At 38.8% G+C, this 25261-nt stretch overlaps 1 protein-coding gene across 1 annotated transcript in view; it reads left to right on the forward strand.

The window, feature by feature from the left end:
- LOC111269735 (uncharacterized) overlaps positions 1-13776 on the forward strand; it is a 38213-nt gene extending 24437 nt beyond the window's left edge. Inside the window, exons 2-5 of the mRNA XM_086972219.1 lie at positions 6351-6405; positions 7138-7563; positions 8341-8424; positions 8683-13776. Coding sequence (XP_086828345.1) covers positions 6351-6405; positions 7138-7563; positions 8341-8424; positions 8683-8783 — 666 coding nt within the window. The 3' untranslated portion in view covers positions 8784-13776. The remainder of the gene's footprint in view (positions 1-6350; positions 6406-7137; positions 7564-8340; positions 8425-8682) is intronic.
- The last annotated feature ends 11485 nt before the right edge of the window (positions 13777-25261 follow it).

Here is a 25261-nt window from a genome sequence, read left to right on the forward strand (position 1 = left end):
TAAGCACCTTTAGCTTATATTTCTGTAACATGTCACATGTGAGCTGCCCCTTTTAGACTATAGAGCAGTTAGAACTTCAGGTTCTACTTTCGTGAAGCTTCCAAGATTGCAGCAATGCGTTGTCCTTTAGACCCCGACATCTAGTTACTTCCTCGCTGGTCTTCAACATCCTGACCTCCGTTAATTAAGCATTTTGCGCATATTCACGTACGTACTGTGCTTTCGCTTAGGGCCTCCTTACTTAATGCCTTTATTGTTCGTCGATAAATTTCCTCAGTGCTGTGGCCTTCGAGCAAGAAAAAATTGACATTAAAGGTTAATTTTCGAGACTAAAAAAGTGTTTCCTTATGAACCCTTTTTTTTTTGAGTAAATCGGTATTCACTCTTGATTTTCTAAGGCAGTGGAAGATCTACCAGCATCTTGTATCGCCTGATCGCGGCGTCTACTTCAAAAGTGATTCAACTTCAGAGTCTGCCGGCTTCACTTGTACTAGCCGGAGATAGATCTGAAATGGTTGTAAGTACAGCACAGTGATGTTTCTGATAAGTATATACGGCACAAAAAAACGCATTTTTTTAATGCGTTATATATAAATTCTGCGTAAAGTGTGAAATTCCAACCCCGGAATTCGAAAAAGTGGGAAATAGTGCGTTGTTTTCAAAAGCTTTTGTTTCGGTCTTTTTTTAGTAATCATATCTTCAACTGGAGATCTGAACCCTACGAACCTATGAATGGTTTGAAGGTATTACAGGCTCCTACCATCAATCGCCCATTGTTGGGAGGACTTCAGAATCGGTTACGTAATCAGCGGGATCTATCAAAAATGGCCCGAATCTACCAAGCGTATGATAAATAATAACAAAAAGGTGTTATTTATGCTGCTAGCCATAGAGCTTTCAACATAAATAGTCCTAACAGCATCTCACAACTATTTCGTGTTACTAATGAAGTTATTTGCTTATGTCACGGCCATGACGCCCGTAATGTACAGAGCACTGGGAAAGAAGCAGGGCCATTTTTCAGATGAACGAGTAAAAATACAGTGTGTAATTCAAAGCTGTTTCACTAAGACCATTGAGGCATTAGTATTATTTTTCTTAATTCTTTTTTACGAAAATTGTTTTTTAATTCAATAACGTTATGCATATGCTGTTAAGGTCTCCGCCATTCGTCTTTACAATTTAAATGTATAGGTCGAAAAAAAATAAAATATATACACAATTTATATTTTAGTAATAGATTGGGTAATGTTTTTGATTAGAAAAATAGGTGGTCTACAATAAGTTGTTTTCAAACTGAAAGCCAGGCCTTTAGGCTAATATTGAGCTCAGTAAAGGAGAGCTTAGTGTTCTCAATGGTGTTGTGGCATTCGATATTCAGTGTGCCGATATGAATGAACGTAAAACTAACCTGGCGTATATCATTTCAGTTGGTGGATCTGTCTGTGTATGTCTGACAAATACTGCCTAGGTTGATAAACTGAGATATAGTTGAAATATTTTACGTTTGCTGCACGTCAGTTGATTAAATATAGTATTAATAAACCGGAGTTTTAATTTATCACACACTTTAAAATATAATTTATTAAAAGCCTTTCAAAATGGGAAGTTAACAAAGAGTATCATCTTTGAATTATAGTCTGCTAAAATATCTGCTTAATGCAAAAAGTATTTCTCATGTAATCACATACTTTATGAAGTGATATTTTCTGAGCCATAACTCCGTCGAGTATTAGCGGTCTACGCTCTTATTGAAAAAAAAAATGCTTCGCTTATTAAGCTCCACCATCCGCTCATTGCTTTGAAAGACGTTATAGTGGGGAAAAATATGGAAAACTTGTGTGTCTATTAAATCCATATAAAACATAGGTCAGGGCCGAAACGGCTAATCGAAGATTTCGAATCGAAAATGGGTTTTCTCAGCATCACGATGCCGATGCTCAGTAATGCCGTAACGGAGCAGTTCGTGTCCCTCTTTACTCAGCAGAACCACTCAGAAAAGCAATCTCACAAAATCATAGCCCTCTGACGATTTACCAAAATATTTTCTCACAATTTAACGGACTCCGCCAAAGTGCCTCTCATCGTCATTATATCCGTATATTGGTTCAATAGCTAGATAGTGTCATCGTATCAAAATGAGCTAGCCCCTTAACGAAGCCATCTTTGTAATGTCAGTATTAGCCGTAGCTGCGATCTTTCTAGTATTCTATTAAGAGGACTTCTAGACTGGTTATAAATTATGAAAAATGGCTGCGTTTAAAATGTACTTTCGGTGTCTTAAAATACCGTCGATCACATTATCGTTTCTAAGTATGACACCACAAATAGTAGTACAGTTTTTATCGAAACAGACTCTTTGCCCGAATATTTCATCGTAAACGAGCAGAAAAGAAATATGCTAACTTGAATAAATGGTTTATCATTTCGGAGTAGTTTATAAGCATATACAGGTTGTTGTATAGATACCCGGCAAATGTATTTTTCCAGGTTTATTAATTTTCATTTATTCATTATGTTAAATCTATGGGAAGTTGACAAATTGAAAATATTCAAAGGTGTGTTGAAAAAAGTAGAGCCATTTTTGGTGGAGGCGTTTGGCATAGTGAAGAAGCTGAACAAAATAATTGCTGTATCTATTGAATTTGCATCCGCCAAATCGAAGTTTACCACATCCACAGCTCAGGCCATCACGCTCAGTGATATTTGAGCGCTTAAAAGTGAGATTCTTAGCTCTCGTCGGTTTGATCGTATACTTTAGACCTATAGGTAATTACCTAAAACACAAAAAACAACTCGTCTCGGTACCAAACCTATAGTACTTCATGCACAACCACGAGATTTCTCCGTAGAGTTCACTAAAACATCAGAAGGGGCTAACAATCATGTCGGCTATATGAGATGCCACGATAAAAATCTATTCGGTAGCTGCGAAAAATACATCGCTGATGCGTTGTTTTTGTTCACTTGACGTTACTCCTTTTATACAAAATGCAGATATTTTAGGATCCACTCTCTCAGCATTGTCATCGAATATAGCTGGTGCTGAGGATAAAATTTGAGGCAATTGCCTCAAACGCGTTCCTTTTGCATCTATGTCGAGCTCTCAGCAATTGGTAACTTCACCAAAAATATCCAAGGGGAGCTCAGCAGATGCAGACGAAACGCGATTAGTTGAGGATATTCCAAGCTAACATTCTCTGGGCCTAAAAGTACCCGTATAAAGCATGCACAGGAGCAACGGACGGTAAGCAGGAAGTAGGCGCAATCAACTTTTTCATTAATAGTCACTTCGGAACTGTATGCTTTCCAAGGAATCCCTTCTCCAGCACCCTGACTGACACAGCATAGATGTTCCTACATATAGTTGAAAAAATTTAACAGTCGATAAAGTTGAAAAACGCACACACAATTACGCAGGTAATTATTTAGAACGAAAATAAAGGAGAACAACCCGAATTGATTTTTGCCCCACATTCTGACTACATACTGTTGTGCTAAATGAAAATTCTTTATATGACTAGCTTGAATGACCGTGGAACTTAGTCCATTCTGGCGCTCATTAGAATGAACTAATTGAGGGCCTATAATAGGGAAAAGAGTTAGATACACTAGGTTGGTCTTAACGTAAATACGAGTAGTTCAAGGTCAAGGCTAGGCGGAGGCAATAACTGAGTGTGTGTTAGACGCATGATCGGTGTCAGGTCTGCTTATTCATAATACTATCTGTCTCTCATGATGCAGAGATGAAATGTCGTTCCTCACATGTCATTCGATTTTATACGTGTGCTTATGTATCATAATCACACTTACCATGAGGCTAGCGCATCAGACAAAGCGTCCGTTTCTGCAAAACACATTATCGTATCATTATGAGCCAAAGGCTAACTATTTCTCCTGATTGACATTACTAAGAACTGCATCTGTTTTCTTTTAATCTGTTAGCGTGAATCACACAGGTGGACAAATGGCAAACCACAGAGAAGAAGCAAAGTTACCGAACAGCAGAATAAGTTATGCAAATTGTGAGCAAACAATTCGACGGTTCTTATATTACACAACCTTTTGCTAAAGGAGTAACCGTTACACAGCTTAGAGGCCAAGTTGGCAGTTTGCAAAATATGAGGGCTATAGTCGCGAGAAAGTTAATGTTGAATTAGTGTAAAGTGCACGATACATATTACATAATCAGCAAAAAAAAATACAGCCCGTGCAACTTTTACCGGACAAGGCTTATCTTTACAAAGCAATATCTTCGCCAACGTTTGTTTATCTTCAATTCTGTAACGAGCAACGTTGACTTGTGGGGTTGACTAGCCCACTCCTTGACTTAATGTTTGCTCAATATCTAATAGTGCACGTTAAATACGCTGTATTTCAGCAGATTCTATTGTTTTGCACGTAATAGGGAACATACAAAGTCGATGACGACCAGGCAGATGCTGGTTTCCTGTGATCCATTGTTGTTATTGAGTTTTCTATACTTATTTAATTACTGTTTGCCTACTAATACTCTCCAAAGCTCTATATTGGCGTGGCCAGTGTAATACTCATGGGCGTACACAAGTCTAATTAGCCAAGACAGTCGACGACAGTGCTAGCCAAAGGAGAATTACGTTGGGGTGTTATTCCCTACGGAAACTTTTATAACAGCTTGGTGGTCAAGGGCAAGAACAAATATAGACAGTGATGACATTTTACCTTCTTTACGGTTTTAACTAATTACAGCCAAAGTAGTTGCTAAGGTGTCCGCACGCTCGAAAAAAATCCATGTACGTTTGTTTGTCCTCCTGTATGTTATGTCTACGACTACTATAGAAGAAAAATACGTATTGAAAGATGGATGGAGATATTTTTGAGTAAATTATGGTAACTTAAACGCGTGTCATCCTGGCTCGGGGACAAAGTCGAATACATCTCGAGCAATTACGAAGTGACAGAGTTACATTTTAATCCAAAATTGTGCGAAAAAAGTAGACTGAATCCACCCAGCCACAGGGACGCTTAAATTCAATATGATAATTGTTTTTCAAACGGAAATTTCTCATTTTGATTAGAACAACATTTTGACATAGCAAGGCAATATGAAAATTGTATCTGAAGTGATTTTAGAGGGCAACCGGGATTAGAGATTGCCAACAGCCGCCTACAGCACTCGTCGTTCATTCACCTACCAGTGTACATCGTGCAGGAAAGGAAAAGGAAACAACCCGGCATTTTAATCATAAGTTCTCGTTTTCTTAGTGCGTCATCATTAGCCTTTGCAAATGAAGCTCCGCCTAATCGAGTCATGTCTCGCAAATAACTCGCCTGTCATTTGCTTTCGAAGAGTTTCTAGCATACACATTTCTCTTGCGGAACCTTAATTGAAAACTACATAGATGCATGCCTTAGAAAAGACTATGCTCAAAATTAGCTTGAACTTTTTACGCCGCATATTTGTTGCAATGTCCGTTCGAATACTGGTTGGTGACAGCCTTTTCCGCGTCCCGAAGAAACAGAACGTTGAAAACTCGTTGCGGTACTGTCTATCACTCGGAAACAAAAGCAATCATACAAATGGCTCGAAGAGGGATACGTTTCCTGCACTTCAATATTCAAAAGACACAAAAGTGGACATAGATGCTGCCAAAGATATTCCGAATAGGACCTATCTTCGCGAAACTGACAAGAGGTTGGAACATATTGTCCTATCTCGAAGTGTATTAAGCGTAATAAATATATCAATCTTGCAGGGGTTAATGGGATTTATGTGTCATTTAATATGTATCGTTGTTATTATCCGTATCAATGTAACCAAAAACGGGGTACAATGGCCAATCTATGACGAAATTAGAACAGCTTGACGAAGAAGTTAAATTTTGTCAAATGTATGGAACTAGAAAGTTGTTTCTAAAAAGGATACGTAGGTCGGTTTATTTTATTCGTTTATTTTTGAACAAATATCGAGGTTGTGTCACTACCTCAGAAGTAATAAGAGCAGCATTTAAATTTTCAGAGGAAAATTTTATATTGTACTTAACTAGCACAAAAATGACAATTACGAGCAGTACGTACTGGGAGCTGTTTGCATATGATTATGAAAAGTTTCTGGAAGAGGTTTGTTTCAGGGAATGGCTTCAAAGTACGTTAAGAAAGTATCGACATATTATCCACTTGAAAAGTATAATATGCTTGATTCCAATTAATCTAAATTATCCAAAGAACGTATGAATGGTCCAAGGACTTGAGAGGTACCTGGCACCGTAGCTGCCCATATCCGAGATACTTAACCAGTTAATTTTTTTTCATTACTTGCGCTATCATAGTAATAAGTTAACATTGTGTTTTTATTTCTATGTTCGTTTCAGCCTAAGGAATCGATAGGGATGACCAAAGCACTGTCTCATTTCTACGAGGTTAAATGTAAGCGTTTCACGTAAATAAAGTGTGTTCCTACGTTATCACTATGTAACGTCTGCTAACGTATTTTTCCAACAACTGATAACTGTCGGAATTTACTGTTACAAAAATGTTTATCTAGTAGCAGTAGATCAAGATTACTCCGTTATCGAAGCGCAGCGACTATATTCGTAGTAACGCCATCTTCCAGCATCCTTAACCTGAAAAGCTTAACTTTCTTTAAATCCGAATGCTAAATTTCATGTTCTTAATGACGATTTAAAGTATATGCTTCCGCAAGATAGTAACTTCAAGTTAACCTGTTAATATGCTAAATTGTAACTCCCCTAAAAAGAGAAGCTACCAATTTATCTTCTAGAGGTCGCTGAAACCATTCATTAATCTCAGCAATTTTAATTTTTCTCAATGCTTTGCGGAGAAGTTAACCCGAAATGAAAGTTCCTTTATATTATTTGTGTTCGGCTCTCCAACGCTAAAACATGTTCTGATGTGTATGCTAGATTTTAGCAACTTTGTAAGCAACTTTCGGGTTTTGCCGCATTTATATTTCTATTTGCTCATAATTACGGTTATGTGATGGCTCAACAATTACACATTTTTTTCGAATTCTATTATTTAATTGCAAAAACTTCAAAACTTTTGACCGTATCTTATAACGTTATTAATTTATTTTTAATAATACTCTTTATAACGTGTCTGTTAACGTTTTATTTTGTTTAAATGATCTGCTTTCAGTGCCCTCACCGATAACCAGCATTTCGAGTGTGTCTGTGTCCCCATCGACGGCGCACGTGTACTGGACTGCTGGGATTTCATCATTAGATGGGTCGACCTCGCAACTGTCTCTGGATCGAGATCAACCCTCAGCAGTGGGGCCGACTGGACGACCTGTTGAAGTAACGACCGAAACTGAATTGGCTTCTCGCTCAATTCGGCTTTTGGCCTACTATATTGAGCGTGACCAGCGTCCTGCGCGACTGACACTTGCAGAAGAGTTATTCGAAGATGGGTTGCGCCCGTCGGCCAGCTGCAATGTCACAATTTGTATCAGGCGGTTACAAGTGGCTCGGATGTCCTCTTTTGAACCTCATAGTCCACGCCTGCCGTTACTCTCAACGCCAGTGTGCGCTACTGGGTTACGGGGACTTCCACTTGTTTTTGGTAAGTAATTTCAATACACGCCATTGGAATACAATAGAGAAACGCTATGTAGATATATACACAAACTCACGCGAATAACATGCCAAAATACATTCTTACCAAATAAGTTAAAAAAACGTGCTAATTCAACATCTATAACGTAAACAAACGATTTCGGCTTGGTAGTAAATACACAATCATGTAATAAGGCTAGTGTGCAAATCCAGCGATTTTTATGCTTCCTAATACTTATTTAGGCATTCCACGCCATAGTGAATGATTTAAGCTTAAAGCAAATGCTTAAATAGTCAGACATCGGAGAGTTTTTACTTGTAAGAGAAACGTTTGCGGTTCAAGTGTCTGGAATATGTTTCCTATCGAACACTACAGAGGATAAATGATCTAAATCCGCATATTTCAATCTTTGAATTCTGCTAAATAGCTAGGTACCTTTATTGCTCAAAGGCAAAGACTAAGGTAAGCATTTCATGATTGTAAGTAACTAAGCATTTATCATCCTGCCACGCCCATTGTTGACCTTTGACTGCTCGATATATTACAAATTAAATTGCATACATTTGTGTTTATATCACTGAGTGTTGCATTTTATAGTACTATGAGAGCCAGCGGGCGAGACTGCAAATATATTTTTGTATATTTGTATACATTATATATTTTTTATATCAATATATATATTTTTACCTCATCCTATACCTATTTATTCATTCAAATACGCCCATATTGTCTGTTGATAATAATATCAAGGTCTAATATAGTAATTGTTTTTTGTGACTACAGTGAAGCCTTTGTATATAGCATTCGTCGAGATAGTCGCGATGAGTCTAGTCGTCTCCGTAATCACCTGTATATTTGTACATTATGGTAAGGCTTTGAATCTAAACTAATAAAACCTGTTATTCTTAGTTTTTTTTTTCACCTGAAGGCCGATTGAAATGTGTGTCCTATACAGTATTATACACTGGTATAGTTTGTTAACATTACACGATTATATCATATAAAAAAGTAATAACCTGCCAGACTAAAGCATATATACGCCTGTAGACATTTAGCCTTATCCAACTATTGCCAACATCTTGTAAAACGCTTTTCCTTCTATGATTTCGTTTCAACACATTGCAGCTCTCGAACGCCTGAAGACGCACCTTTGTAGTCCGTCGCGGCATTTGCGCGATGGAGATAGTGGAACGGATGATTTGTGGGTAGCTCCGACGGGCGAGTAAAAAAGCGGCACAGTTTCAAGCAGACGAGTGAAAAACGACCAAAAGCGAACTGGCTTTGGGGGCTTGCGTACTCTTGGAAGTACTCGACAGGGACTGACTGACCACGACGATGAAATGGTCGAGCCGAAAGAAGAGTTCCTTATAATTGGGTCGGGCGGTCACCGTCCGCCGTTATCATTGGCCAGTTACAACAGCGGCGCCGAACGTCGATCGGGAAGCGGCGAACTGTAAACTTCCGTCTAGGCTTGACCATTTGATCAAAATGTCGATGGTATCCCCAAACGTCAATACGCGGACAGCCGCTGCATCAACAACAACGATGACAACAAATAAAGAATACGTAACAAAGCAAGCCACCACCACGTCCTCCTCTGGTGTTGCAGAGTCACGACACTTATCGGTCGCCAGCACGACCATTTCAGCAATAGCAAAAGTCACGAAATTACTGGCGTTAGTGACATGTCTGCCGTTTAACAGGGGCAGCAACAGCGCGAATGCGGCAATTATAATTTTCAGCAATTAACCCCTTGGAAACTAGCAATACTGACGAGATTGCCAGCAGCGACGGTGGATACTGACGAGCAACAGGAACAAGCATACTGACAAATAGACAGACGACGGAAAAGTCGTTTTCGATATAGCAGACGTATCTCACCTACTTAACAGAACGTAAATAGATTAAGAAGCAGTGACATAGGGGTAACAGTAAAGCTCGTAAAATGCGCCAAGAAACTCAGTCGAAATGCAAAAAAAAAACTATTAAAATGGAGCTAATGCTTTGCCAGCAGAAAGGTGCTGCAGGTCACGACATGGACTGCTTGAAGTGCGTTGTCACCCGCATATCAGGATTATTTATAATCAATTCAACTGTACAGCTAACTTCATTCTATAAGGTACACAATTTCAACGGCTTCCGTATCCGCTTGCTCTCCCTCGGCTCTACTATGACCATTTTGTCACCGTTTTAGACAGTTATCGAGCCATGATAGTATGAATAAAATAGATGACAAATAACGATGAGATCGTTTACCTTGAAATCGACTGATCGATTTTTGATGGATCGGAAAGGAAAAGCGCACAAATAATCGCACGGGTCGAGGCATAAGGCGTGACGCGAAGCAAATGATTGTCAACAAGTTATGCTGAGATAATACACTGACTAAAAAAGTCACGAAAAATGTTGCTTCTATAAAATTAATATGAAGATAAACGGAAGAGTAATTCAGCTCGCGACGATATAATACTGTAAACAGTGTATATGGTGACTGCGAATTTGGACACGTACTGTACATTCCCTGAAAAAATAATTTGAATATAAATGTATCCAGCGGTATGCAACAAACTTAAAATCGAAATGTTAAAAAGAAGCAAATAAACCACGAAAGAAAAAAAGCACATAAATCACAGTAGTAGTTCGAGGAATGAGGTCAAATGTCCTTTGGCTCGTCTGTTTGCGTCAATTTTGTTAAACTCTCATCAAAGTTTGTCGATGAAATAGTGATAGGCTCACCCTACCAGATCACTCAGATGACCGCCTTTGCGCCTGTAATTAAATGCCTCGAATGAAGTACGATATTATTAAAGGAAACGCGCAAGTCTAGTGGCTGCAACGATTTGACAAGTTTAAAGGCGACAGTGATATCATTCAACACTTTTACGGGACGTCCAAACGCTTTGTCATTAAATATTCGCTAAAATGTCTTTGTATAAACCAATGATAGTATTTGAACACTTTTAAACAAATAACGATCAATCAGTGGATTTTTGAGAGGAATCGCGCGATATTCGGCGACGTTCTCCTCGACGACGATGCAGGCTACATCAAGCATTATTTTGTAGAACACCTCAACTGGTTTGTTTGAATTTCAATAGCGTTCTTTATGCTCAATTTTAGGAAAGCTCGAATTTTACGCAAAAATAACTTAGAAGTAGCAGTTAGTACAGCTCCGTTTGCAGCCTGTAAACGGGTACAGCTGTTGCCACCATTCTTCCTAGGGAAACAAAAAATCGTACGTTTAAAACATACGAACGGGCTTAGTATAGACAATTCATGGTACACGCGAGGGCTATCGAATGATGTAGTTGACTTGTTCAACGAAACAGGGCAATGAAAAAAAGAAATTGCTTTAGTCTGATTTAATCTAGGCCAATGCGCGCTTTGCCCCTTTCGAGCAAGGCGTGGGTTCGTGATTGAGGTAGGTTACGCGACCGCGAGACGTGTGTCTTCCTTTATGAGCATGGTAACAATTCTCTGTTAGCATTTAGTACAACTAAGATATGGAGCGAGACACTCTCTTGAGAAAAGTTTCTTGTATAGCGAAAATCCTGCTTCTTTAGGCGACATAAATTACAGAATCAACATTAAGTATAGGGGAAATCGACACGGAGTTGGATGTTTAATTTTGAAAATTGGACGCATTTGTAACCAAATGAGGAATACACAATATAAAGCTAACGTTATCTGCCGTAGTATTTACTGGTAATGAAGTAAACCGACTTTTTTGTGATCAGAAATATATCTAAAGTTAAGTATTGCTGCAACGAAATTGTTTCATTTGACATCGTGACATGTTCATATTAGAATGCAATCTGTTGTTAAGTTCGCTCAACTTAAAGAAGACGTTTATAGGTAACAAAAAAATAGTCAGAGTAATTATGGAGAATCAAGAATCAATTGATCCAAACTGACATCCAAATTGACAAATTATGTCTGTTCCTTTTTGCTGAAGCATGTTTTCATTCTATCTTTGTTTTGATTGATATTACATGTAATTTTTCACGCTTGCGTTCCAAATATCGATGTGATGAATAAGCAACAACAAATCGTGTGGGAAGTCTAGGCTAAGTTTGGGATTTTAACTATGTTTTGCTATAGTACTGTCGCAATGACTGTGCTCTTTCCTTGTTTCCTACCGAAGCAACTGATTGAAGCCATGCAAACGAAAAATGGCACAGCGCAATGAAGCTACGATAGTAGTAGTAATTATGAGCGCTTCCATTTTTCCAACTAATAACCCGCGAACCCCACTGCCATTAATTAATTGATCTACAAATGTAGCCTGTTAAATTAAGTAGTTCGCTTGACACAGCATATTAAATACGTTGGCTGGGCAAACACCTCAGTTCAGATAGCGTACTATTATAGAACGAGTTGTATAGATACACCAGACGTACGCCAGAGTTTAGGAATGGGCGTGCGTCTGGGATTTTCGCTGGGAGCATAAACCCGCCTTCAGTCAATAGAGAATTCCGGTTGGGCATCTTCGCGTCGCTATCGGAAAATCTTAAGGCCACTAAATGCATAGACACTAATAGACTAGACACGATCCTACACAGTGTGCTCCCCTTATATGGTACTACGGGGTCTCTGTCTATCGACTTTTGTACAATAAAAGAGCAATCAGTGCAGACTGCCTCACCCCCCATCAAACTTATGTATTATAAAAAAAAAACACATAGGTGGACAGCCATAGTAAAGCACGTCCGTTTTTGTCACACTCTCGTTACGGCGCCTACTTCGTCGAATGAAAAGGGTGTGAGGCTGCTGTATAGGTTGACTTCTACGAAGAGAAGCAACTAGGAAGCGATCTCTGTTACCGCACCGTCAGAAACATATCTCTCTGGTAATGCTGCCTACATACTACTGCTACTATTTGGTCATTATGTTGCTCAATAAATAGAGCCGATTCAATTACTCTGACGGCAAACGAGATAACATTAACGTAAACGTGAAGTTACAGAGTATGACTGTTATTGTGAATGTCGCCAGCCTTGGCTTAACGATGGATTATTTCGTATATGACTGGATCTACCTCTAAATTAAGGACTTTCATGACACTTACGATCACAGCCATACAGATTTGAGCATAGTGGTTCTTCTAATTTGGCAAAAATTGGCTTTTTTTTTTTTTTCTTCAACTATTTACGTTTTCCTTTGCGAATGATATCACAGTGACAGTATTTTTTATACACGAATCATGGGCAACAACACTCATTAAAAACAACTTATTCTTTTGTTTTTTTCGCTTAATATCATTCTTCTGCTTTAATCTGATTCACTGAAGTTAAAATTTTGCGTTTGTGTACCACAGAGATAAATGTTGAGATCATCAAAAGCCGCCTCGAACTCGGCGAGTGCAGTACACATTATTTATAGTATATGATATTTATTTAATATTACACTAGTATAATTTAAAAGGAGGAAAACAAAAATGCAATTTTGTATCAACCAGAGCGGACTGGGCTGGGCTGTGTATAAATCTGATGTAAATAGAGTATTCATTTTGACCCACTTTGACGTGAGCAGCAATCACAATGGTCATATTCAAATAAACTACACCGTCATCTTGTCGTATGTAAAATGCGAAGGGGCCTCCCTTTTCTGAATATTTAAGTAAAATTCATTAGCTGATTAGAAGCGTGTATGCCGTGTCTTAGACATGTCAGATTTACGGTTTCTATTCGTAAACGAAACAATATGAGTAATAACATCTGGGTCAGAACGTTCCTAGAACAGTATGAAGGCTATGCCTTTAGTTACAGAACCAACATACAAACATACATAAAGCAGATGTAAAACGTGTTTGACTACCTTACACGAGAATGTTCTCTATAAAGGCAAGTAATTTATAAATCTCCATTTTGGAAGCTTATTTGCGTCATTTCAACTATGGTTATCATTGCATTTTATAAATATTTTTCAGCATGAATCCGAATACACTTGTAAATAAGAAGTGCCATTACTGGTATATTTTTGGCCAGATTATTGAAAATGTTTTTGTTTCAATATGAGAAAAATATAGACTAGCAAAGGGGGGATGAGGGTGGTTCTCGAAGAAGACTTTTACTTTTAATTGTAGAAGCAAATCCGAAATTTAGAAAATTTATAAGCATAGCAGCTCTTACATCTGCTTACATTCTGAGCCTATTATATATATATATATTATCGTATCCAATGGTCGTCGAAAACAATAAAACCAGATTTTGTTATCTATTTGCGTGGGCGTTATCATATTATCCATTATAATCTTGCCGAAACATAATGCGATAAAAATCTATTAACTCCAATGTTTCGAACGTTGATAAGATTCGACCTGATTTGCTAGTATCCACTTTGTGAACCGCAAAACGAACAACGTTTAGTCTTCTATCGATACATACATTTTACATACATAAATACATTTTTTGAGAGTCAAGTTCCATCTCTGCAGATGATTGCCGAAAACATCGGTACCAGTTTTCTGCTCGTTGTGGACCCTCCACCCTACACGTACCACGTGTTGGCACCCACATTAAAGATTCCTATAACTGAAAATTGGTTATTCGTTTCTATGCCAAAAACAGCTACGTACCAGTGCATTTCCGTTTGCCATTTTTGGCACTTCACTCCTAAACTTAGGGTAACTAGAACATTTATAAATGAAGTGTTTCCTTGGCGAATCATATCTTTTACTGGATAGTTGCTGAGATGTCGCTGCGGTACTGTTGGCAAGTTCAGTTCTCAAGAGGACCATCTCCTTTAACTAGTAGCACAAAATAAACTTCTATGATTTGTGAAAGTTGACTATTTAAATTTTTAACTGACTCTTTATTTGTATTACACATGTTAAACGAAAATGATTTTTATTTTAGTTTATAAATAAGTTAGATTAGATGTTCTAGCTATACATGATTTACATACTATTAGCAACCGAAATTTAACAGACAGGATTCTGGCTATCTATGATTATAAGCAGACTGTAGATGTTAGACGATATTGACTTGAGAAATAAAGATGTATTTCAGTGTTAAGGGTCAACGCTCAATAATCGATTTATTGCTTTATCAGGGTAAGGGCGTTGGTAAAATACGTCGAGAATTAGTGAAAGCACTGGGTACAGAAGTGCCAAGTGAAACAGTTCGTGACGGGTGCAGTGTTTTTGAGAGCGGACATTAAGAAGTCAGAGACGAGAACGTCACTAGGCCCAGGATTATAGACGGAAAACTGATCGCTGTTATTAGAAAAATTTATAAAGAAAAAGGGCACAATCAAAGTTGATCTTTGATGATAAGTGGTACATGATATACTTGCTTCCAACCCCATTATTATCTAACAATAATCGATTAGCTTATAGTTGTGCGTAGCCAAAGATATAGTGTAAATTCGGTCCGCTAATGGTCCGTAGTTAAAAAATCAAGTATTTTGATCTGCTAAGTAACTCCTGATAACTTCGTATAACTTGTCCTTGTTGCCTCTTAGTATTTATAAAAAATAGAATAAGCGTCTTAGACGTCTTGATTACAGGAAAGTAAGTGTATATTCATCTGTTTTACGACTAGGCCATACTAGTGCATCTGCAATGCTTCTCCTACAAATTTCACGACATGTAGGCCCATTTTCCTTAAAGCTTGGTGTTAGGTCGTGATTAACCAATATCGAACCTCGCAACTATAACACTTTCTTTATGAGCCTCTAAGAGCTATAGAACCACTTGCCAACAAACTGCGGTTACATATTGCGAGTCTCAGCGTTGTGTTTTACGAGGGCTACCGCCGTTGGCAATAGCATATCAATAAAAAACTTTGAAATTCCCTGAGACATAACAACTGCAAATTTTATGCTCTTTTTGAAATAATGTCACTTTTTAATGCTCGCGACGAATGTGCTACCCAATTGCTAGCTTGTACTGTCAATCGAATGACAACACCCTTGGCCATACGTTTCGTGTCGTGCATCCTAGTGGCACAGTGAGGTTGGCGGCCAGCCGACGTTACTGAGATTCGTTCTTGCAAAGCGACTGCACTTACAAAACGCTACACGCAGGCTGCTGGTCCCGATTTATTCAAGCGGCAGGAAAGTATTGTGGTGCGGCATATTAGCTCACTATATTTGTTCGAATTGCACCTTCTATTCAATTTTTTTTCCAAAGCCCCACAACCGTACAGCGCCAAAGCACACTTTTATTGAGCAGTAGTCTCAATTTTGCATAGTATATCTTCATGAGTAGATGCTTATCTGGGAGGTACGTACGCGTAAAAACAACATTAAATAGCGCACCTCAGTAACTTTATAAGTTTGTCGTAAAGGCCGTTTGCCTACACACGCCTATAATGAAGCCGCGTCCCTCGCCATCCGCTACCGTTTGGTTCAGTTCAATCCGAGCTGCGGCTGCCAAGTAGCATTTGAAAAAGACATAGAGAAATAGAGCGTTGGCATATAGCGTTTTTACTATAGTACGAGAAAATAGTTCGAGCAGATTGAAAATGATGAGCGTCCCGCATGTGCGTTTGCCTGGCGACTAGCAAGTACACGATTCGAAATGTGTTACTCTCTCTTCAAGACAGAGTTTATTGATAACGGCTGTTACGAATGGATTCTCTGCAGGTTCCGTCTACAGAGCTCTGGCGTATTTTCGGCATATCAGTCGAAACCAATCAAACTTTTTCGCATGCTAAAATATACATCAAATTTTTGGAGCTTAGATGCCTCACTAGCATATTTATTGTTACTTGGAGGAACACGTATTGGTGCATTATCGACTGTCAAAAGATAAAGTTGATATGCCTTTCTCACGAGTGGCCACGAGAGGCCAGCGAGCGCAAAACAGATACCTGATGGAGAAATGGTTAAAAAAGTCGTGAGTAGTGCACCCTAAACAAATTCCAAAAATGCTGCGGATTTGTATTTCGTGCCCTTGATGTATTTTGATCTCATGCAAATCACTTCAACGAACAAAACGATTTCTGCAACCAAACCTTTGTGAAGAGCAGGACCAGCAAAAGGCAATTCCCTCTTGAAAGGCAGCAGGATTAATAAACATATTAGAAAGGACTATCCATTAGGACAAGGTTTTCTTCGCACACGTCTTCTCTTGTTTTAGAAAGATGATGGACTTTGCCAGAGATAATCTATTTCCCTCATCAACTGAGTACGACCTCGTTTTTCCAAAAGTATCAGCCACTTTTTCTCTTACTAAATCTGCTTATTGAGAAGCGACCAACTTTTGAGAAATAGTATATGAGGAACGTGTATTGGCGAATGTGTGAAAAGCAGGATGCCGTTTTATGAAGATATAGTATCATAAACTTACTAAATATACTCTACAACACATCATTCGGTAGGTGCCCCCTGGTGAAAAGTTGAACTTCGTCAAACATACGCGAAAAACTGGCACGGAATTACACGGTAACCTAATACACAAGTTCGCATTCGCTTAAGAACACGTGATAAAACTTGAGATATGTTTTAGAATATTCGTGTAATTTTTACGGTTCGTGATGAATTACTCCAAGACAGTTAGGCTATCGTTGCCAAAAACACAAAATTCAATTTTTGGTTCACAGTATTTTTAAGCCCTTTCTACAGGCACTGGCCACCTTAATCGTCCTCCATAATCCAGTCATAGTTTACTATGATATCCCATATTGTTCAAATGCCACAACAAGAATATCCCCGCTAAAAACTATCCCTACTTTCTCACCACTTTTTTTTTTTACCACGAAGCATAACTAATGGACAATATATTAGACCAAGATAAATAAGCATTTTCGACTTACGACGCGCTTAAGTAATATATTTAACCGAATTTCTAAAAAATACAGCCAATACGTGTGCCAGAAAGTTTTAAAAGCGTGTTTATAATATGCGCGGATAAGTAAAGTCAAATTAACCACTTAAAAATTCTTTAAATTCACTTTTCAAATTGTCTCTCTCGTATTTACTGGGCTGTTTTTTTGATAATACCTATTTTGTGATAATGATGAAGCTTCGGAGGAGTTTAATAACAGTCATTAAGATTTATTCCGGTAAATAAAAAATGCACATTGAAGTTCTTTGCTTATAATCGACAGCCAATTTATATATCTTCCTTTCTCTATTAAATATTATTTCGTACATGCTATCGAATCTTCTACTTTGTGCACCAAACACTTTTTTTAGGTTTGCGCAAACTAGTAGGCATTCCATGATGAGGACTCTAGAGACCATGCTTAACTCGACAACCCTTGTGACTCCTCGTTTTCAGAATATCTGCATCTATAATAGACATTCAAGTACATCATGCAGTACAAATATTTTGGCAATATGTACTCGAGCAGAGACTGCTTTCATGCATAGACGCGACTTAAAGAAAAAATAGAGTGCTAAGCCGTTAAGCCCGTATATATTCATCAAAGACACAAAAATTCATCGGCAATTTGCGGACTGTTTATGATGGGAATAATTCCTGACCTATATATCTCTATATTGTTCGGACATTTTGTCTCCGGGGGCTGCAGCCATTTCAGCTATTTTTCGAATATGTAACGTCGGCCTTTCGGCATGCAACTTATAGATCAGATCATTTGTGGCCTAGCTTTTGAATCATGCGAATGAGTCATGACTTCAGAATGCCTGGACCTTCCTGAATCAATCAACTTTCACTTTTGCTGTGTTTGGGTTCCGAATGCTGTTGGTTTTCTCTTTTCTGTTCTATTGATTCAGTTTTTCAGGTTCCTAAAGAGCCAGTGGTTTCCACTAGGCGGTCGGTGGCTTCGTAGCTCTAGACACAAACAATCATGCGGCATTACTATCAACGTGAAGATTATGTAAATATTTTTCCTTCGCGCTTAAGCTAACCTTACGCGTACATAAAATAATTATTTAGCTACTTTATATAAAGACTTTTATATTTGAAAAATTCTATTTGATTTCTAATAATTTAATTTGCATAAGCTGCAATGGTTTTTGGCGTGTCTAAATGTGAGTTCTACCTAATAAGCTTTACCGGGCTGGTAAAAGAGCCGTCTGATGATTGTAACCCGTTTCGGGTAACACTTGCCTGGGGCTTGTTTATATTTGGCCGAAAACAGTTTGCTGATTGTTCTCGTCAATCTTGAACAGATTGTTTTGGAAAGCTCATAACTGACATAGGGGCTAGATTATTGTTACTGGACTTTTTGTCTTATAAGGTACTAATAGGTTTGAAAGATGAATCCTGTTTATTGCCTCATATAACATTGATGGTGCGAATGTATAATGTATAGCATGCTACATTTAACAGATGGCCTAATACTTGCATATAGAGCTGTTCAGTTCAAGCACTACAATTTCGTCGGATTGTTGCCATTCTAAAATTAAGAGGAAACGATCTAATAATGCGCGTATTACCAAACAAGGTATTACTCTTTTATCGAACCGTTTAACACTGTCACTATTGCATATGCGCTGGCTAAGTAACGAACTCATTCTTTACTAATCTCCTTGTTTTTCTTACAGTTTCGTGAAATGTCCTTCAGCAAACCCCATATTAAACTGACAGGGAGCACATGGTCTATGCTTGGTTTTCTCAGAAGCTGCCATGATCATAACATCCGTTTTTTTGCTCTGACAAAGCAGGCAACTCTGTCGTCCATAATTTCACAGTTTTCGTCTCGACCGCAGTAATGAACTACTATGTGCTGACGGCCTCCTTACCCAGTGATTCTACTGATCTTCGATAAATTCAATCAGCGCCCTATTTTCGAAAACTACAAACTTGATACTATGCGTTAACTTTTAACATTAAACGATTCGAATTTTACGTCTAGTACCGCTGTCAGGTATTCCACCGGACAGCTGACCCTCAGCACTAAATGCGTTATAAAGTCAGTATTTTCTGATTACACTCAGTAAACCTACAACCGTAGATAGTAGGCTTATAGTATAAATTTTTACCAGACCTCGTCTGTTCATTAAACTTTTCCCCGTTATATAGGCACAATAAAACTGGCTATATAGGTTAGAAAAAAGTAATACGATGCTTTGAAGTTTTTGCTAGCTTATAACTATAGTCACTAAAATAATTCTTTACCGGTGCAGAGCTGCCTTCAGATGTGGCGGAGATAAAGCTATTTTGTCTTTAGCCTGTATCTAAATCCCACTTTAAGACAGAGCGTAACGTCTGTTAACTAGAAGATACTATGCTGCTTCAAACATATCAGTCCATGAGACCTATTTACCTTTCTACAATATGTACAAGTATCTGGAAAATATAAAACTTGCAACATGATCAATGTGAGACGCAGAGATTCAAATTTTTGATAAGGCTCAATGGATTAGCCTTTCATGATTGCTTTATTATCGTAGTCGTTTTTATTAGTTACATTTTTAGCTCGTTTTCTTGAGTAATTAAATCGTGTGGTTATTAGTTGAATCGTTAACTGAAAGTTACGTGTAACATCAAAATAGGGATTCACAAAGTAAAGGCTCGCGATGCACAAGTCCAGCATATTCAGAGTTCTGCGCTTGATCACTCGATGTCCGGTTTAGCCATAGGGTACGAAAAACTTCAATTTTGGTGTATTTTTTTGCGTGACCATGTTAATGCGCATGTGCAGTCTGCGATAACGAATTGTGAAATTAAGACCGATTGTTGTAAGTGATAGGCAAAAGTATATTATTAAAATAAAATTTGAAAATTTTACGCCCAGAACTGTATTGAAATTGCTTCAGAAGGATAGGAACCTTCGAATATTATCTCACGAAATTTCAACAGCGATAGGTGTAGACGTCTCGCATATGAGTCATTGTTATTATCTGCTCCCCACGGCGCTACATTTCACCCGGAAAGACCAATTATCGGCAAGCGGGCAGGTGGGAAGGCGGGCGGGCGGGCAGGCGACCACGACGGTACCGGTGGCACTATTAGACACAATGGAGATGACGCATGCCTGACCATTCACAAGTGCAGCCATAGCTTTGGTAGGTTCGTTCTAACCATCTTCAAGTGGACGAAACTGCTTCACTGTCTCCGTTCTCTCCCTCTTCCAACTTAAACTAATACCTTTTTCTGTCGTTCCCGCGATCGCGCCAACAAATCTATTAACAACACACATACGTACAGGCGGGCAGGCCCATAGTAGGAGCAAGAGGGCGCGCACAAGAGAAGCATAGTCAACGGTGGCGATCGTCGTTGCAAAGTTCAGGTGAACAGATGTACATGTAGCATTATCTAGGCGGTTTTCTTTTCCAAGTAAGTGTTCAGCTAGCTTCCCTGGCGCGTGAGGCCGCCCCAAAAGGTTTCTTTTATGTTGGTCTAGCCGACATGCTGCCCTCTGACTCTGATTTCGCCGAAGAGGCATAGGGCGCACCTATATGTGCCTTTTATGTAAAGGGCAGTGCAACGACTCAATGGCAGAGTAATGCTTTTTGCCACATATTGAATGTTGTTGCTTCTTTTATCATAGCGTCTTTGCGTCAGAGATAATAGGACAAAAGCGGCGCTCTTTTAACTATGTCTGATATGCAGTTGGGTCGACTGAAATGGGACTCTACTGCACTGTCAAGAAACCTCCTTTTATAAAGGCGATATATGTCTGTATATATAATGCATTGGAGACCTACGATTATATTTGGAGGCAACATATTATGTATTGGTTCGCCAAACACGGTGGCATGCTAAGTCGATACTAGAAGTTCGAACAATTTGAGGATCACTAGACTGGGTAGCATGGTTATGTTTTACACGTTCCAATGACTTACCCAATACAGCTGCCTACATAACGGATGTATTCATAACTAGTATGTTCAATCCAGTCTCTAGCTAATGACTCTTTGCATTCGGCAGACCCCTATGCCATTGAAATTTCTCTTCTGAGTGGACATGTAACAGCCAACTAGATCATTAGATTAATCCAGTTTGCGAATCGTCAAAACTCTAAATTGCAAGGGTAACTTTCACTTTTGCCCTTAGGGCATGAAATTTGTAAGCCGCTTGCAACAGAACCAGCTGTGTGAGTCATGGGGGTCATAGTCGATTACTAAGAATAACGAACGAAACTACTGTCAGAAGGTCCGCTTATATATAGAGAGCTGTATAAGGATTCTGGCTTTGGATGACATGTCAAGAAGCATATTTACTTCAACTCTAATCAAAGAGCTTTGGATCAATGCCAAATACGACTTTTTTTGCTTAAACTGCTTTACGTTGATCATGTTGGAGAATTAAAATGCTCTTTTGAGCAAAAAACAGCGATCTCTAAAGCAAAGTGTATTCCCGCCTTTGCCGCTGTACCATATATTCTTCTGGACAATTTCTTCCAATAAAAGAGGATCTAAAAAACAAAAAAGATCCCGTGGACAGACAGAGAGACATACACAATCAGCGGTAATAAAATACATCATATTATGATTAAGGGTCAGTATGTAAACAGCTTCATCCTCCGGGTTCGATCAACCCCAAAGTAGACTTTGGCTGGTTTGACTGATTTTGATTGGCATTGGCGGTACACTCCGTTCGAGAAACGTTGCCTGCTCGAGTCTTATCTTCCAGTTATCCGGGTTAGTCAGGTAAGCCCGTCATATAACAATTTTCATAGTTTGCGTCAGTTTTGGGCCGATGTCTAATAGATGCGCGCAAGTCGTGCCAGTTTTGTCCTGAGTTTTCAGCTAACACCTTATCCCACCGACTTGGAATTAACAAAAAGCAACAAATCCAAAAGTACAATTTTACAATTAAATTTACGGTAGTGCATACCCTTAGAGTGTTTATCACAAGAAAGCATTATTGCTTCGTATTCAAAAAATAACTTGCATTATTACAGGTTATTCTCATGTATGTTTGCAGACTACTACTCAATAGATTTAAAGCATGAACATGACTTTCAGAATATGTAAAATTAATGTATGAATGACTCTGATTTTATAACGCATATTCACAATACTTCCTTTTTGACAATATTTACTCACAGCCCGCTAGTCTATGTACAGGTTTAGCGCATTTCCTTTAAAGGTCCATAGGCAGAATACCGTAAAGCGGTTTGCGGCCCACTATAAAAGAGGGTCGCGAAAAGGAAGGGTTGTCTGTTGGCGAACTAGCAATGATCAGACTTATTCCTACGCATTTTTGTTATACATGTAACCTAAACGTAACATAATCAGACTGATTGATTGAAGTGATATCGGTCTTAGGTTTCAGTCCAGTTGTTATCATTATATTCTTCTGTATACGATATTCACATAAGATCCTTTCAATCAAGGGCCAGTGGCAAGCCGTAAAGGGTTTATTTTGCTCTACTTAAAATACCAAAATTAACTGACATATGTTTAATCCTCCTAATATGCGTTTCAAATAAACTGCTGGGTGTACAGTTTTGCTGATTAGAAACATTGTTATAACCTGTCTCCCGCTTATAATCTACGCTAAGGCTATTTCTTTCCCGTTCAATCGTGTCCGATTGTCAAGGGATTAGCTGCCTACAGAAAGCCAGAAAACTATTCAAATGTTCCTATTGCAAATGAACACGCCATAAACAAACGTTTCGATTTCATGTCCGGTACTGTCATTAAGCATTATTTTTGTACGTAGATTACGTCCTTTAGGGTCTAAGTAGCAAAACACTTAGTTCTACACAAAGGATGTTTTTGCGACCAATAGACAGTTTTCGTCTATCTGAGCTGGCATGCAGTTTATGTACCTAGACCAGAAATTGATCTTGTAAGGTGAAAATAGCTAAAAATGACGTTGATGTAACGCGCCGAGAATAGCCAACACGTTAACCAAACGTAATTTCTTAACCAGCTTTGGTTTTAACCAGTTTAAGCAGCAAAGATGGCATACGTTTCATCTGTTAACCTCACTTCCTGACGTTGCTTGTTGCGACGTCTGCATAGGTATGATTTCACGATAAAACCCAGCTATGTATATGAGCTCTTCGACGCAACGTTGGTTTAATTTAATCGAGATACTTTAGACTTATTCTCTCGTTACGATTGGTGCGGGTCATCAGGTAGACCAGTGGGTGCAGGCTTTTTCGCCCCAAGCGATTCGCGATAACAGTGCAGGGCCGTGATGACTATCTAGTTCACACCATAACTGATCGCCTGCCTTGGCAGGCGGGCCCCCGGCCAAATTAGTCGGGGGAGGGGGACACTAGGAAAAGGGGAAGAGCTAGAGAGCCTGGTTGCATCAGCTGCAGTGCTGACTTCGTTTCGTAGCCATTTTTGTTCCTGCGTCGTCCGTTTGTCTTCTTCCTCCTTCCACCCGTCTGCGATTGCCGTCGCAGCTGCAGCAGCAGCATCGCAGCCGGTACGGCGTACGAATTCCTCCTCGCCGCGACCGCCGCCGACCAGCATCGCTCGAAACAGCCGAAAAGTGCAGCATGGCCAAAATCGTGTTGCTTTCACTTGTTTCGGAGAGACCGAAATGCTCGAGACCTTTCCACGTGAGTTCAAAACTCGTTTGACGGCTTTGTGTTCGGTGTGCGCTATTGCCGGGACAAGCTGCTCGTATCACTAATATAACTCTCGTATTTTTTCACTCACTTTGTTCTTGAAGCCTGACAAAATTTACGGATCAGGAAACGTTTAATAGATGTCTTAACTGAACATTCAATACGCTTTTCTTCGTCACGGTAGTCTCGTCAATTCGCCGTGCGACTTCGTTTAAACCGTCATCTACCGTTCATCCCTTGGCACGGGTTTTGACTTCTTCGAATAGGAGACAATCGATACAAATGCAAATGGGGAACTTTATTCATCTTTTACTTTTTCGTTTTTCTAACTTGTCAGATAGGCAAGTCTGAACACCCTACTTAAATGACTTTTAACTGCTAATCAAGCACTGGTTGCTAATGTACTACTGAACTTGAAAATTTTCCATTGTTCTTATTACAGAAATAGCTAGGTGGATATTGCAGTACTCGTTCTCGTCTTTGTTCGTATACGAAGCGATCTTCAATCGGTGACGAACAAAGTCTTTAATAGGGGCGTTGATGCTAAGGGGTCCAATGTAAAAACTAGAATCGATATGGTTACCTGTTCAACCTGATTCGCTGTGTAAGTTGGTCAAAATATTTTTACTATAAACCCCGCATTTTTGAGAAGCTATCCTTAGACTACTTACTAGTAACACTTTAGATGTTCACTCAAAGGCACCAGTACAAGATTTATGCCTGCTGAAATAACAAAACTTTACGCTACGATTTTTAGACGATATGTTATAATTTTTGCTAAGTAACTATATTTCTTGTCATACAAAAATTTCTGTAACAACGACCGTGCAATTGTTGGATCACTGTTCGCTGATTTCCACCGATGAACAGCTAACTTCACTTTACCGCCCATGATATTGAACGAACAGCTACTACTACTACTACTACCCAAAAAGTGTATTTTAACTCTGAAGAGACATGCTGCAAAGCAAACCTGTAACTTAAATTTTTTTTTGCATATATTACATTTTAACTAAGAATTGTTGAAGAAACAGATGTGTCTTCTAAATAAATAGATATATCTACAGATTTCATCTGATTTTTTGATCTACGTAAAACTTTGAAGTTCTACGTCTGGTACTGCCGGTAAGCGTTGCTTCAAAGGGCTGGGAACCAGCATACGAGACAAGTTATACCCACGTGCGGTTTTGAACCACTTCTAGGTTATTTTACGTTTTCTTCTTTAATTAAGTTATGTACCGTTAAGCGTAAACGAATGAATGTAAATAAAAGAAATGACCTATTATTCGATTTTAGCTGTTTTTTCCTTG

This window comes from Varroa jacobsoni, unplaced genomic scaffold, assembly GCF_002532875.2.
Source record: "Varroa jacobsoni isolate VJ856 unplaced genomic scaffold, vjacob_1.0 scaffold_1409, whole genome shotgun sequence".
Taxonomy (NCBI): Eukaryota; Metazoa; Arthropoda; class Arachnida; order Mesostigmata; family Varroidae; genus Varroa; species Varroa jacobsoni.